The sequence below is a fragment of the Triplophysa dalaica genome, chromosome 11 (assembly GCF_015846415.1).
Source record: "Triplophysa dalaica isolate WHDGS20190420 chromosome 11, ASM1584641v1, whole genome shotgun sequence".
In the NCBI taxonomy this organism is placed as follows: domain Eukaryota; kingdom Metazoa; phylum Chordata; class Actinopteri; order Cypriniformes; family Nemacheilidae; genus Triplophysa; species Triplophysa dalaica.
This window is the reverse complement of record NC_079552.1, coordinates 4,399,811-4,416,776: the sequence shown is the minus strand read 5'-3', so window position 1 is coordinate 4,416,776 and position 16,966 is coordinate 4,399,811. Positions and strand designations below refer to the sequence as shown.

The 16,966-nt window shown below is 38.1% G+C and overlaps 1 protein-coding gene across 2 annotated transcripts in view; it reads right to left on the bottom strand.

Moving 5' to 3' along the window:
* Positions 1–16,966, bottom strand: part of zgc:171482 (zinc finger protein) — an 85,391-nt gene that overhangs the window by 26,961 nt on the left and 41,464 nt on the right. For both annotated transcript variants that reach the window (XM_056760482.1, XM_056760481.1), the window contains exon 6: positions 14,365–14,461. In XM_056760482.1, coding sequence (XP_056616460.1) covers positions 14,365–14,461 — 97 coding nt within the window. The remainder of the gene's footprint in view (positions 1–14,364; positions 14,462–16,966) is intronic.

Here is a 16,966-nt window from a genome sequence, read left to right as displayed (position 1 = left end):
AAAAGCCAAAAATACATTGTATGGGTCAAAATTATAGATTTTTCTTTTATGCCCAAAATCATTAAGATATTACGTAAAGATCATGTTCCATGAAGATATTTTGTAAATTTCCTAACGTAAATATATCAAAGCTTTATTTTTGTGAGTGGATGAGCAGTAATAGTGCCTCTTATTACCAACTTCATAGGCAATTTTCTCAATATTTTGATTCCTTTGCACCCTCAGATTCCAGATATTTAAACAGTTATATCTCCAGCAGATAATATCATATCCTAACAACCCATACATCAACAGAAAGCTTAATTATTCAGCTTTCAAATTATGTAAAATGATCGATTTCAAAAAATTGACCCATAAGACATTTGTTGTCCAGGGTCACATATATTATACTGTATGTGCAGCACCAGCATTCCTTATATGCACACAGCAGCATGTTGTCTCCGTATTTGCTCCGCCGCAGCATAGTAGATCTATTCTGCCAAACCAAATACATTTATACATCATGTACACTACCATCTGTGAGCATCTTACTCAAAAGAGAAAGAAAATCAGCTACACGCATCCATACGGTGTGGTTACGTCTGTGCTCAAGTACTGTGCTGCGTTTAGTTAGTCATGGAGACAGCCGTCGCCCTGGAAACCGCGCCAACCCTGACATCCCAGGTGATGGGGAGCTGCCGTCACAGCCGTTGCCAAAATAAGTCAGAGGTGTTTGTGTCTGAGGGTGCCAGAGGGGTCAAAATCCCCCTGTATCCGATCCAATCCGTAAGAGTGACAGCGGAAGAGAGAGGAGCTGACATCACGCTTTGAGGGCAGCTCACGTCGGACGCTCTCCAGCCCTATTTACACAAGCTTTAGAAAAAACACTGTCAGCCACTGACTCGTTTCTGGAGATCCTCTTAAATAGTGCTACGCCCTTGGTGCTTCTCTGTGTTCTGGCTAAGGCTGGACAGCTCAATGGCCTGTAACAGAATGCACATTATGGTTAAAAAAGCAAGGGCGATGGAGCTTTTTTAGTAGCAGCACCCAAACAGTGGAATGCACTTCCAGTTGCCGTAAGATCCTCTCCCTCGTTGGTCATTTTTAAATCCAGATTGAAGACTCGCTCACTAGCTCATGGTGTTGCTTGAGAATGTTGGGGTTGTATAGTTGTTTTGTTTTATCCTGTTGGCTTTATTTGTGTTTGTATGAGTTCTCCTGTCTTTTTTTACGTCTTTATACTGTAAATTATGTTAATACATTGCACAGCACTTTGGCACAACGCCCATTGTTTTTAAATGTGCTCTATAAATAAACGTGAACTTGAACATTATCTCAAGGTAACTAGTTGAAAAAGGGATAGTCGACCCACAAATGAACACCCGTTCATCATTTATTCATCCTCATGTCATACCCAACCCGTATCAGTTTTTTTCTTCTGCAGAACACAAAAGAAGACTTTTTGAAGAATATTGACAACCAACCAAACTGGACCCCATTGACGTCCATTGTATTGTCACGAAACCACTGAAACGTTTCTCAAAATGTATTCTTTATGTGACACAGAAAAGTCAAATATTTTTGGGTGTTTAAGATGCATCTCAGGAAAACTGCCCTCTGTTTGCATTTTACTTGTCTCAAAATGTGGCCTAAACTGAGGTTGTTCGCAGGTGCAAAGACAAACGCTGACATATGCAGACTAATGAGTATTCAGTGGACCAACTTATTTACTTTGTACACCTGGTAGGGTACTAACAAGTTTTGCTCCGGTGCCATGAAACAAAGTAACTGAGGAGGAATTTTACTGCACCTTTTAGCATCCAATAATAAGTCATGTTATACTGTAGGCTACATTTACCAGCTTTATTCTTTCTTCATCCCATTTGAAAAACCTAGCTTTTCGCCAGAAGGTAATATCAGGGAAAGCAATATGACAATATATCGTTAGATTCTTCCCCCACAAGCACTAATAAGCACTTGCTCGTGTCTGAAGTGTATTTACACACAAAACCTAACAAGGTGTGAAATCTGAACAGTATTGCCTGAGAACACTGCTTGGTACTCGTACGAATCTTTATTGTAATCACTGTTCAAAACATAACGGCTTCAAATATCTAATGTTCCCATAAACCAACTTATGCATCAACAGTAAATGATGCAACTGAAGGAATTTGAGCTGAACGGTTTACTAATGTGTCTCGCTGCAGACGTCTCCAATCTATTGAGGTTGGAAAGAGCTCTTGTCTTGCTTAATGAACGCAACATGGCAGCGTTTATAGCGATATTAAGAAACATAATTCATGACAGAATAAGCACCAACTGGGGTTTTACTAAGTGAAGCGTTATAGAGCCCAATTCGGAGAGATGTGGAAGATCTTTGTGCACAATAACAAGGCAGTTATTCTATTTTTTCACTTTAGTTTTATTATTGTGTTATTTTTTAGATTTCATGGTCATTTTAATAATTATACATTTTATTTCATCATTTTTAAATATTTTAAATATTGCAATTTAATTATTCTTACATTTATTCTTTTTATTCTGTATTTGTGTTTATAGCGTTACATATATTTCCTATATATATTTCTTATATATACTGTATATTTTTTTATTATTGTTATCTATTTTGAATTTTAGTGCATCAACTTAAACTTATTTCATTTTATTGCTAAGGCAAAATGTCTATTTTTTGTAAGTTTAATAAAAAAACATTAAGGCCAATATCAAGAGTTAATTTGCAAAAACGGATAACTTTTGTTTTTAAACATTTTTTTTTTTTATTGTACATTCAAATTATTATAAATCAAACTGCAGTTGGGGTGTTTTGATTAATTAATAACTGAAAAAGCTAACTCTAACTCAATAAAATGCAAAAAAATATGACAAACTAATACAAAACATGAAAAAATTGCAAATAAAGTTATGTTTTTGCCAACAAACTCTTCATATTTTATATGTATTAAAAGTTCAGTATTGAGATAGATTAGATATTTAGTTAGCACCACGTTAACTCTGTAACATAACAGTTCTGGGTTATTTTTGAGATGGACAAAATGAATAAACCCTGTTTCAGTCATATCAGAAAAAAAACGGATTTATATGCGTGTTTGATTCATTATAATGAAAATAATCTAAAATAATTAAGACAACACAAATCGTTGTGGTACTTTCAATGGAAAAAATGCTCTAAACAGAAAACTCACGATCAAACCTGTTCTGAATAAATACTGGTTTCCCAACCCTACCTTCAAAATGACAATTTACACTGTTATAGTGCTCATTAATCACAGTTGTAAGCTAGACAGATAAAAAAAGTGTTTCACGGATATTGCACTACTAAAAGCAACTCCTTTACAGCAAAGCTGAGAGTTTTGCGAGCCTTATAAGATGCAGCAGGAAGGGTTGAGAGAAGAGAGGAAGGCAGATTAAAGACCCACGTTAGCTCGCTGAAGGACGGGAAGAGAAATCGTTTTTTACAGCCAGTCTCTCTTTATCCCTGTGCCGTGCAGGGAACTAATCCCCAGCGGCTGCCAGCTGAGTGTTCGTCCCCCAACCAAAGCTCCTTACACGACTCCACACTCATCCAGCAGGAGCTGCACCCGTGTGCGTCCCATCGGCCCCTGGAGACAGGATGCTTTAATCCCCAAAGCTCTCTCTCTCTCACCCGACACCCGGCACCACATTAGACAGCTCATTCCTGAGTTAAATAAGAGTAAGATGGAGTGAAACTCATTCCTGCCTGTCCATTAACAGCAGACTTCCCTGCGAATGAGTTCTCGCTCTCATGTGGTTGGGAAACTCTTGTGCTAGAAATATACTTGATAGAAGAACACAGAATCAAATGGACGACCAGCAGTACTGTGATGGTAACTATTTGTACAACACAGATTCAAATGCATCGCAACGCTGTGTCCTTGTATATACTTAAAGGGATATCTCAACCCCCCCCCAAAAAATGTGTTTTCATTTATTCACCCTCATATTGTTTGTGTAAGATTAAAGATAAAAAGATATTTTAAGCAATGTCTAGTGGTTTTGTGTCCATACAATGGGAGTCAATTGGGGCTAATGTGTTTTTTTATCAACATTCTTCAAAATATCTTCTTTTGTGTGTGACAAATGATGACAAATGATGCAGGCGTTTTCATTTTTAGGTGAACTATCAGTTCAACATGTGTTCTTGGCAGTAACAAAACTCAGTATTCATGGGCAATAGTTACCTTTAAAGTGATAAATCAAATAGTAAAAGAGTAGCAAAAATAAGCAGATAAACCCTTTGCCAAAATTTTTGTAAAAATGTACTTTTCATAATTCATCACACAGCTTTTCAAGGTCTCACCCTGAGACAATTTAACGATTATTAAAGGACTTCCCATGTAAGATGGGCACTTATCCACTGCTTTTTCTTCATCGTTCACTCTAAAAACACTAGATTACTTTCAACCCAGCGTTGGGACAAAAAAGGGACAACCCCACACAAATGGGCTGTAAACTAACAGATCCTGAGATGTTTCAACCCAAAATGGTGGGTAGTCTTCACACAATGTTAAGTCAAATATAGAATGCAATTTTATAAATATAAAACTATACATTTTTGAAAAAACATATATTTTTATGTACATACTGTAGTGAAAGCAATAATATGTTGGCACAATTCTATTTCCGACTACACAGCTAAACAATGCTTAACATATTCAGTACACCACCTGTCGTAATAAAGAGAAAACACAAATATTTTAGAAATTTGTTGAAAAATGAAAATGTTATTGTATTGAATAGCCCCCATTCATTTATATGGACACAAAACAAATGAAGGTGGGCCAGTTGACAACATTCTTCAAAATATCTTCTTTTGTGTTCTGTGGAAGAAAGTCGTACAGGTTTAAATGAAGCAAACGATGACAAAAAATATTTTTGGGCGAACTATTACTTTAAGGCATATTTTTCTATCTAAGTAAATAACTGGGCATCTAATTAAAAGCTATTAAAATGCTTTACTTTATTTTCTGCCTTTCTTGTACAAAAATGAAATACAATTAAAAACAATATTAGAAATACAACGGTCCAAACCTTACATTGGGCGGTGGTCTAATACATTTGTTTAGCACTGTACTATCAGATCAGTACGGCTCTATGTTCATCAGCGTGTGTACCTGAGATGAAAGCTCAACATCAAGTTTTCTAACAGATGAGATTTCCCCCACTGTCTGCCAGTCTACAGCCGCCGGGTTTTCTCTGAGGAATGGGACTGCAGTTGGGTCAGAGTGATTACACAGGTAGAGGAAACTCATTGAGCTGGAACCTGCTATCTTGTTCCAGGAAGCCCAAGGGGATCGATAGTAGAAGAAGAGGGTCTACACATTGATGCGGTGGGCTCAGATTACAGCACTCTCATCGAATCAATCAACACTTTCAAGTCTGTCTACCCTAGTCCTACCTCTTTCCTCACTGTTCTTCAACCTTATCGTTCATGTGTTCCCCCTCACCTCTTTTTTATTTTTTCACAAAGGCATCTTCACTTCAGTCTCCGCACCAGACGGCACATCTCTATTAACCCTAAACTGAACATTAACGAAACCAGTTCACGTCCATCGTGCGACTCTTCCCGTCTAAGTGGGCGGTTCTTGGCCACTTTAAGCTGTAAAAAGCAGCAGACCTTTCAGCGCAGACAAAAGGTATCTTCGCACTTTTATCACTCTGGCAAAAATAGGTCACTGAACATCATATCCTGAGCTTCACATCCGAACCTTTTGTAGTAAAACGCCACACCGTCGGCAGCCAGAATCCCGCCAGCACTAAATCACTTTCTTATCCACTCTACAGCGACCAGACACACACACATAAAAATCTGCTAAATATTGCTGACAAATGGACATGGAGCAAAGCACAGTCACACAGTGAGGCCAGGGTCAGCATGACTTGAAGATAATAGGCGTGTAATCGCTGCCGACCATACCTGTGTGCTCCTGAGCTGCGGAGGAGATAAGAAACCTCGCTTAGCATTAAGAAAATTAGTCTCGGGTGTGGGGGAGGAAAGCTTTCAGCATCCAACGCATGTGTTTAATTCAACTTTCACCTGCGGTGCCAGATCCAATGAGAATCAGGACGAGAGTTCACGCTGAGGCGATCGGATCCATTTCACACCGGTTTGTTGATCTGTTTATGATGGAGAACAGTAGGAGGAGGGAGAATGAGCCAGCGTCTGTAACTGCAGGTGAAAATGAGCTGAAATCAAACCTCTTGCTGTTCCTGAATTAAAGTCGTGGTATTTTTGGTAACAAACTTAGATTGCAGCTGTCTCTTGTGCTATTATAGATGAGCATCAAAAGTGTTTTCACTAGATAGTAATGAGATTACATAGAGAGCAAATGTGCACTTTTGACATTCACAATGAACAGAGGATGCTGCCAAGGCATTGATTTTAATAGGGATGGTGCGTCACAATACTAACAGGAATGTTGACTTTAAAGGGATAGTTCATCAAAAAATGAAAATTCTGTCATCATTTACTCACCCTCATGTCACTCCAAACTTAAATGACTGACTTAAGTTCTTTGCAGAACACAAAAGAAGAACGCTGGTAACCAAACAACACTGTATGGATTGACTTTCATTGTATGGACACAAAACCACGTTTCTTAAAATCTTTTGTGTTCCACAGAAGAAAGTGTCACATACTGTAAATGTTTTGAACCACACAAGAGTGAATAAATGATGATAGAATTTGTATTTAAGGGTGACATACCACTTACTTATGCAATCTTTAATCTATTATTTATATTCCAGATATTTTTGCAATGGTTAGACTGTGGAGAAAAATGAGTTCCAATGGTTTAAATGATTTTCAGCTGATTCAGCGGCATCTAGTGGTGAGGTTTTGAATTCCAATCAATGGCTCACTCCCCCCTCTTAAAACACTACGGTGGCTGACACAGTACCAAGATGTCGCCATTAGGGCTAGGAGCTCTTGCCAAAAAAGCGTATCACGATCTTCATAACAAAGAATCTTGATCCATGATCTGAACTGAAAAAAATCACTTTTTTGCACCGCTACAGAGTTTTAAAGTTAACATCTGTTATCATCTTTAAAAAAAAATGCAGGTACAATAGTTATATACCTGTCCAAAAAAAGTCACACACTATAATATTTCGTTGGACCGCCTTTAGCTTTGATTATATTCACATTGGCATCGTTTCGATAAGCTCCTGCAATGTCACAACATTTATTCCCATCCAGAGTTGCATACATTTTTCACCAAGATCTTGTATTGAAGATTGGACCGCTGCGCATTGATTCTCAATGGGGTTAAGGTCTGGACTCTGGTGCCCAATCCATGTGTGAAAATGATGTCTCATGCTCCCTTGACAATTTGAGCACGATGAATCCAGGCATTGTCATCTTGGGATATGCCCGTGCCATCAGGGAGGAGAAAAAACCATTGATGGAATAACCTGGTCATTCAGTATATTAAGGTAGTCAGCTGATCTCATTCTGTGGGGACATAACGTTGTTGTATTTGTCCACAAAAAAGACTATAGTTTACTATAGTATGTACTAGGCTTATACTGTAGTAAAATTCCTAGATATTATAGTGTTTTTGAACCTTACTATAGTAAATATTAAAGTTACAATAAGAATCACTGCTACCTGTCAGAAATATCCGAGAACAACATCAGAGTCGGTGTAAATCTGTGTGCATTTGAAACCTGGTCTGTTGTTGCATTTCACAGTGAGATAAAGGGTGTGAGAAAGAGCATGACACACCGGAGTAAGGTTGATGCTACAGGAAATGATGTCTAGAATCTTGGTGGCGTAAATAGAGATGGCTGAACGCTTTTCGAGGACACAGTAGGAGTGGACAGCAGATGCTAAACCGAACCGATGTCCTCCAGTGGTGTACACTAGAGCTCTAGGGAGGGTCAACGTTGGCCGGTGGCAGATAAGCACAGCTAACACATTCTGTCAGCACAGCCTGGCACGACCCTGTGCCATAAGCCTATTGGTCCCTGTGCAATGATACAGTGCTGCAGGTCAGCAGCTGTGTCTCAGACAGAAAAGGGGTGGACAATGGGCTTCTCTATGGTTTGGGTCAGAAGCCAGCGAGCGTGATTAACCGAAAGCTATAAGAGGGAAAGTGGGAAAGACAGGGCGTTCTCTCTTTAGGACGCTGCTGCCCATGACTGATGATAATAACCTGTCTGACTGTCTGTAAGGGCCAGAGGCCAGGACTAAGGGGACTGACACGGTCACCTCTGACAAATCACAGCCGCTAGGCTGCTTTGACAATCACAAATGCTTATTATCTCTGAATATTCACATCACTGTCTCCAAATCTGAAGTATGCGAACTTAAGAAAAGAGAGCTGATTGCCTGCCTGGGTTACAAGTTTTATGACCCTCACTTTATCTTGTGTTATTGTGTCAAGCTTAAAATAGAAAATCCTCTGTAAATAATGATTTTATTCCCAAGACGTTACTCTAAGCGGACTATGAATTTTTTTGCTAAAATAATCATTCTCGAAGGGAATCATTTTAATACAAATTACCATAATGCAAGATGGTCATAGTGTACTAAACTAAACTATTAAAAAAATCAGTTAATTGAATCAATTAAATTATGCCTAAAATGTGAAAAACGTAAACTAAATGGAAATTTAAAACACTTGCCTTAGCAATAAACTGAATAGACGCAATAAGAAAAATAACTAAAAAATGACAACAGCACATAAGAAAATTGCTAAAAATTAAACTCAAATGAACAAGAAACTAAAAACATAAAAATGTGAAAAATGTTTAGTAAAAAAATATAAAAGGATACTTTAAACATGACTAAATCTACACTGAAACTAAAAAGTACAATAACTAGTACAACTAAAAAACGACAATGCCATAATATATAACGAATCACATAATAATTAAAATGAACAGGCACCCATGAACACATGCAGTATTCCAGCGGCTTTCCATTATAACACTGCGTGTTGCTTTAATTCACAAACATTTTTCAACTTTGTCGCATGAACGGACTCGCACGTGCCGCTTTGCCAACAGTGGCTGTCGCTCGTGTCACCAGAAATTGCTCTCATTGAAAATGAACGACTTCAGATGCTCTGTTGCGTTTGTGAACACTCACACTTAACCTCAACTGTGCCGGAATGTCACCTGGAAACTAAACTCTGATATGAGCAAAACGGGCTAAATGCTGCTTGTGCAGAAGAGATGCTGACGGTTAAGTACGCTGAACTGAAAATCCACCTTCTGTGTGGCCACCTGAGATGCAGGGAGACGAATGTGATTGTTTTTTAATGGGAAATGTGGGACGACTGGTCCTACAGAAATGGTTAGAAAAAAATTGAAGGGACAGTTCAACCAAAAATGAAAAGTCCCTCATCACTTATTCACCGTCGAGTTGTTCTAAATCTGTATTCATGTATTTGTTCTGATGAACACAGGGAGAGATGTTTGGACAAATACCTGTTACCAAACAGTTATTGCCTACCATTGACTTCAATAGTAGGAAAAGTGACAAAAGTTTCCCTAGTACTGTTTGCTCTCCTACATTCTTCAAAATATCGTCTTTTGTGTTCAACAGAACAAAGACATTTTTCCAACCATGGCCAATAACTGTTTGCTTACAAGCATTCTTCCAAAAATGTGTACGATTTCTGAGTAATATGTTCATGATCACAATTCTTTAAAATGTTCCTTTGTGTTCAAAAGCAAAGTGTCAACATGAGGGTGAGCAAATAACAGATTTGTTGGGGCTAACTATTTCTTAAACGTCACTTTGACAGCTTATTCCACATTCGGGCTTCAGCAGGGGGTCCCAGGGTGTGTGACAGCTTTCTTTCCGCCCCCTAAAGCCGTTCCCTTCCTGCTCTTCACATAGATAATTATAGCCGTCAGAGTTTGGACCGTCATTGCTGTTCTTCACGGAACACTTGACTGTGTAATATGAGACCAAAAAAATGGGGGGAAAGGAAGCGAAACATTCCCGAAGTCATCATGCATCAAAAAAAATGCTGCACACTGGTGTCCAACTTGACATTTTCCGACATAAATCAGGTGGCAGTAATGTCTACTTTAAATCCAACGGGTACTTCTGGTGACAGCCATTTAGAGAACCTAAAAGTGTATTACGAAAACCATAGAACCTTTCACGTTGATATAAGTTTTCGTCCATTGTGGTAGATGCACGGATTAGATTGAAACACCGTTCGGATCGCTCTGCCTCCAACCAGCCGGGACATCTGAATGTGAATTCATGAATCATTAATGACTTATTTCTGAATGCTATCATTATCCATTCTAGTCTTCAAAAATCAATTTCCCCCACATTAGCTGCAGTTCCTTCTGGCTGATTTAATGACGGGTGGAAAAAACGCTTCACGACTGTACGTTAAACACCGAAAATCTCTCTCCCGTGTGGTAAAAGTACAATCAGTTTATGCTTTCTCAGTGAATAAGAGGTGCATTTTCCACTTTTATGGCTTGTTTGACAGATATACCATGAGAATTTACAGATCATCTGAGTAATCGTTTGATGGATGTCATTAAATGGTAACTTGGCCCAATGGAGACTCAATGGAGATGCGGGATGTTGCACAGGTGTTGCACGAGGTGTTCTCAGGACAGTTCTTTCATCTTCTGCTCAACCTCATGTCATTCCAAACATTCTTTCGCAGAACACAGAAGATATTTGGAAAAACGTTGGGAACCAATCAACACTGAACCCAACTGACCTCCATTGGACTCCGTTGATGTTTAATTTGTAGAATTTTATAAAAAATTATAAATATATATATATATACGTACATTAAAACAAACATTGCAATAAATCAGTTTCATAAATGGTAACTTTCTTTTTCTCCTTTGGGGCAATATCCCCCAGCGTGCCGAGCTCCTGCGGGTGAAGGCTTTTCATTTGTCACTTTGAAATGAAATCAGGTGTTTTCTGGCTGCTGCCCTACATGATGAAAACAACCTGCCAGATATTACACCCCATTTCCCAATCTGCTGAGTACCAATATGAGAGTGTAGGGCCCCTGGAGTTTCTCTGATTAAAGTGTGTGTGTCTCAGTTTGAGTGGGACCGACCCCAGACTGCCTCTGATGAATGTGTGTGTTTGTGTGTCCCAGTATGGGAAGGACGGGCCCCTGGAGTCCCTCTGATCAGTGTGTGTGTGTGCATCTCAACATGAGAGAGACTGGCCCTTGTGATTACTTGTCTGTGTTTTCTTTGTGTTCCAGTCCTACGAAGGCCAGAATTGAAAGCAGTACTATAGGGAAAGTACTTTATAGTGATAGTTTACACCAAAATGCAAATTATGTCATCATTAACTCACCCTCATTTTAATATTGTATGGCATTCTTTTCTCTGTAAAACACAAAGGAAGATATAGTATTTTGGTAACTTAACAATGGTATCCATTCACTTTTATTGTACAGCCACAAATCAAATGTAAGTGAATAGGCATCGTTGTTCGGTTACCAACATTCTTAAAAATATGTTCTTTTGTGTTCCGCGGTGTAAAGAAAGACATACAGGTTAACATGACAAGAGGGTGAGCCTTGTGCTGTCCCTTTTATTTCACGTAAAATCAACACAAAATGAGTCATAATGTGCTAAAAAATGCATAATATGTTGAATTCTGTTACACATAAAATGTGTTATTGTTTAACATAACCATTTTGAGTGTTTAATAAAGCTTCTAAGCTAATATATGTACCCTGCATTCTGTAACTTTTTTGACAAAAATAAAAAGTGTTTTTGTGAGTACATAAATGATTAGGTTCAAAACCAATTTTGCAGGAAATGTCAGTTTGAAATCCTACTTCAACACACGTAAAGGTAAGTACTGTACTTGAAGTAACCGGCAATTTTAGGTTTCAAACTAAGATGGCGATAAAGAGGCAAAGGTTTGCACAGTAGCCTGTTAATTGTCACCCGTTCCGTATACGGGACACCTAAGTTTGCGTCAATATTGTGCATGTAATTTCTAATCGAATAATGACAAACTTTATATCATTGGAAAGTTCTAAGACTCTAGAATACAGATTTTTTTTTATTTTTTTTATTAATTTATGTAGGGAGAATAATTGATTCTTTTTTATAAAGAGTGTGCTTCAATTTTTTGTTATACTTTTGCGACACATATTTTTTTCAAGTAATTTTTAATCAAAGAAAAACATAAACTGAGCCTACAAAAAAAAACAGCTAATCCGCAAATACCTGTACAATGACCAGCGCAAACCTTAGTTAATCGCGTTAATCGTGATTCATTTCAATACTCTCCTCCCATAAAGTTTACGTCTGAAAAGTAAACTCCTACAAATGCATATGCGATAAGCTGCTTTTCCGCAAATTTTCACCATGTGTCTTTAGTAAATACAGACAGTAGTGTTCGTGCTCCCGAAAATTGTTAGTAAATCTAGCTTCCGAAGGATTAAAGGGGGACAATTTTTGTGTAAATGTTTAAAAAATACATTATATTTAAATTTGCAATCAGTGCGGTTTTAATCTGGCAAGAAGAATCTCAAAAAGAAAGTTAAAAACATGTAGCAGGAGCTGACTGTGTTTGGCATAGATTGTAAGCCCTGTCCACCCACAACAAACAGCATCCCAAAGCCTGATGTACTGCAGAGTTAAATGCAGTTTAAATGCTAAGCAGACCCTTGCATAAACTTTTCCCTTCCTTGTTCAAAATACACAAGGACACGTTGCAGCAACACGACAGCGTGACATCCTCTTTAATCAATACACTTCCCGTCTGTCAGTAATTCCTCGTGAGAAAGGATGTAGCTCTAATTACAATTAATGATTGTAGGATAACAGTGATTTGGCTTTCAGCTGGAGTCTTTTCTACCCATCCCGGGGTCCGCTGGCATGTTAATCAATTGCTTTATTGTGAAGAACAATTAAAGTAGCTGTACGTGTCGTAGCCGCCCCGTATAGCTTTTGCCAGCTGGTCTAAACTAGACAGTTGCTGTTAAAGAAAGTGGGAGTCGTTGGACAAAGAGCAGGGTTTGTTCTACCTCTCCTGCTTGTTGCTCTGAATCATATTTATTTAATTACACAGTAAGAGGTGGCTGAGGGATCTGGAGACAAACAGGGCGACAGATCAACTAAACTCAACTGTATGATGCAAAGGGGGCTCTGGCACAGGAAAATAAACAAACACTTTAATTGTTTTGAAGTACTCACAGGTGGTAATGCTTACTCATAGCCGTCTCTGTACAATACTGACTAGAAAACAGGTTATATGAAAATCGCTTGAGAGGGCAAAATATGAAGCTTAAGATGGACACCTTCCAAAAAAGCCTACAATGTATTCTCTAGAGCTTTAGATGAGAACCTAAAGCCATGGTATACTTGACTTTCCGAGTCTGTCTACGGCACAAACGCATCCGCACAGCTTCTTGAGCATACTCAATCGCGGATAAGCGAGTTCAACACATGCGCAGTACGTCACCAAGTGGACTCGGCTGATTCAACATTTTGTCGTGCATGTGCTGTTGTAAGCATCCCGTGGACGGGGTGTGCGGACGACCACAGACTCTCCTGATGACGAAAATTACGTCATGCGGACGGCCAGACTATACTCCTGCCTTAAGTCTCAAGATCTCGTGCATTAAAACTGAGTTAGGATTTTGCAAGAAGTCTTCGGTCAAATGTCAGATATTTTAATAAACACTTTATAATAAGGTTGCATTTGTTGACATTAGTAAATGCATTAGCTAACAGGAACTAACAAATAAGGAATATCGTTTTTTAGCAATTATGGATATTTGATAATGTTAGTTAGTGTTAATATAATTGTTTCTGTAAATTCATTGTGCATTAACATTTTGATTTAAAAGTATATTAGTAAATGCTGGAATTAACATGAACTAAGAGGAATAAATGCTGTCGAAGTGTGGTTCATTATAAGTCTATTTTAACTAAACCATTATCTCATGTTAACCAATACAACCGCATTTCAATATGGACAAAAATATTATCAAGTGATTTTAATATTAACGTAGTTATTGTTATGCTATCTAAATAAATTTTAAAGCACTATAGTATGTACTCTCAAATATTTTCTATTCTTTTAGCTTTATATAACTACAATAGATGTCAACATTTGTCTCATGTAGAATTGCTCGATCAAGACAAAAATGAGATGTCTTTTAACTTGAATTCAAAGGAAAAATAGATCATTACAAAGGCTTATTTTAAGTTGCATTCACTGGCAGACAAAATGGACGATTTTGCAAGATCAGAAACAAAAGTTTATACTTAGTTTTCGATTTAAGTCTCTTGTTAAAAGAAAGACCTCCGCTCATTCTTCTGGAAGGCTGTGACAGAAGGAAACAGAATTCTGTACAGTAGCAGCTCACTCACTTGTTTTGGTGTTTGGAACCCTGGAGATGTGCGTGATACTGCTCGATGGAGTTCAGGACCACTTTACAAACGCTGCAAGAGTAACTCCGACGCAGACCTACGATGCAAAACACAAAAACACATTTCATTTTAAAAGCAGAATGGAAATGTGTCCCGCTGAAGTGCTTTTTTGAAAATTATTTTGTCCCATCACTCCATCCAGGGTGTATCCTGCCTTGATGCCCGATGACTCCTGAGATAGGCGCAGGCTCCCCGTGACCCGAGGTAATTCGGATAAGCGGTAGAAAATGGATGGATGGATGGATTTTGTCCCATTTCCTGCCGTATTGATTATTTTTTTATTTCAAAACTGCCTAGGGTGATAAACAGAAGAGGAATCTATATTTCATGCATGCTTCTTTGGTACTTCTGAAAACACGGTCATACAAATATCTCATTGTGCAGTCTTCATGGAATGGTATGTCTTTCAGATATTTGTCTTCTGGCCTTTTGGTTCGGGGTTATGCTTTATGATGGGCGCCAATTTCTTGAAAAGGGAAGCAGATGTGAGATAATTAAAGGCTTTGCAGGTGGTTATAGCAGCTACCAAAAATAGATTTATGTGAAGAACGGCAGAAAATGCAAAAAATCTTAGCAGTTCATTCAACACATGTGGAGAGACCATGTGCGCGCCACATCTTGGCAGTATTTCTCACAGACATCTGCAGAGTTATTTTTGATAGATGTGTTGTCTGTGCCTCGATCTGTTCACAAAAAAGGCTTGTACGTAAAAAAGGCTTTCATATCGTCACTGGCATTATGTTGCTGCCAGTCTGTCATGCAAAGAGCTCTCAAAACTAAAACAGTTCCCCCTGGTTCAATTCAGTTGAGATGAGCATATCAAACAATGCCTTTCTAGTAAGATACATTTAAAATGAAATTTCAGAGTGACTTTAATTTTCTGGGTACACTGTCCCTTTGAGACTTATCAATACCCTTAATAATTGTCTTGTTCTTTAATTTGACCAGGTCTGAAAAAAATGAACAAAGTGAGTGAGAAGACATGTAAAGCTCTTCCCAATTGCTTCAACTGATTTAAAAAAGTCAATATGTTGACAAAACAGAAACAATAAACGGCAAGAATAGAAACATTCCCTTCATCTTCACGGCACTTTAAACAACACAATCCATCAAAGATAAAAGTGCATTTATGACTTCCGGGAATGTCCTACTTTTATTTTCTTCCAGAACTTCCTTAATATTGACAGAATAAACGCACACAGTCTAATAAAGGCTTCTGGATTACTGAGTTGAGAGTGATGTTCACAGCTTGCGGTGTCAGTACACCACACATATGGTGAGAGCAAATACGTGTTATGAATCCAAAACACGTGACCGCTCCGCTATTCATACTAAGCTATTTATATGAACTGGAATTATGATGGGACTGTGAAGTATATCCATAAAAACGTAGCTGACATTATAAACCAACTTTACAGGCTACTTGATTTAGTCCGAAACCAGTCGGCTCTCCAGACGCAGAATGTTATCACCAATGAGGTCTATAATACCTGACATCATTGACTACAATTTCACTGTTAATATTTCGTTGATCGTCTCTTGTAGTAATATTTTGTGGCCATTCTCCCGGCTCTTGACAAAATAAGTTTTGTGGATGTGCTTTTTTTGTCTCCTTAAATATTTTCCAGAGCTGAGCTTCAGTTTAGACTCCAAGCACAACATTGCAACATGCATACAATTTTAATTAATATACTGAAATAAAGTGCCCTGAAAATTCTCCAAAATGGATATCACTTTTGATCACCACTGTATTCATTTAATTGCGAATTTAGAATTTACCTGAAACCAAACAGAAAACTGGATATAAGATTTAATCTGAAGACTAAAGCATCAGACTTCTTCAAAAATTAAAACGCATGACATGGCCTTTAGACGTCTTCATAAGTAGCTTTCCTGAGTGTTTGTTTTTGTTTTAAAGCTCCCGTCTTAGAGTGTTTATTTCATGTTGGACCCCCGATGACCTCTTAGCGTGTTGCTCATAAACCAGCCTTGAAGACACTGTGATGGCTTCTAATCCCAGTTAATTAAACCCACTGAAATGCCAAAACCATGGAGAGACAGAAACACAACGCCAGACAGATATGCTAGCCAGGGTAAAATTAATGTTTACTGGCTGAAGATTAAAGTTTGTATCTAACGGCTGGCTGAAGTGAAAGAGGTCGCACTTATTTTTCCCACAACAAACCATCAATCAGTCTCTCTTTTCTTACCCAGGAAATTACAACCAAATAGATGAAGCACTCGTGCATTCCAACAAAATGTTTAATCGTGCCCAATCAGACGTACAGAAGGATTTAATTGGTGGGTATATTGCTGTTTTACGCATGTTGGGGATCTGAGCGTTAAATCAGAACGTCTCCTTCATTAAAACTAAAGAAAGTTGGAAAAAGTGGGACAGAATGAAAAAACACAGTCTGGTTTATCTGAAGTTTATGAGGATAGTATCATCATTAGTTAAACTGAAGTTTATCATAAACTATGCTTCATTTGTTCTTGCTATAAAGTAACTCAAAAATAGGTTTGCTGGTCTTAACTGGTTTAG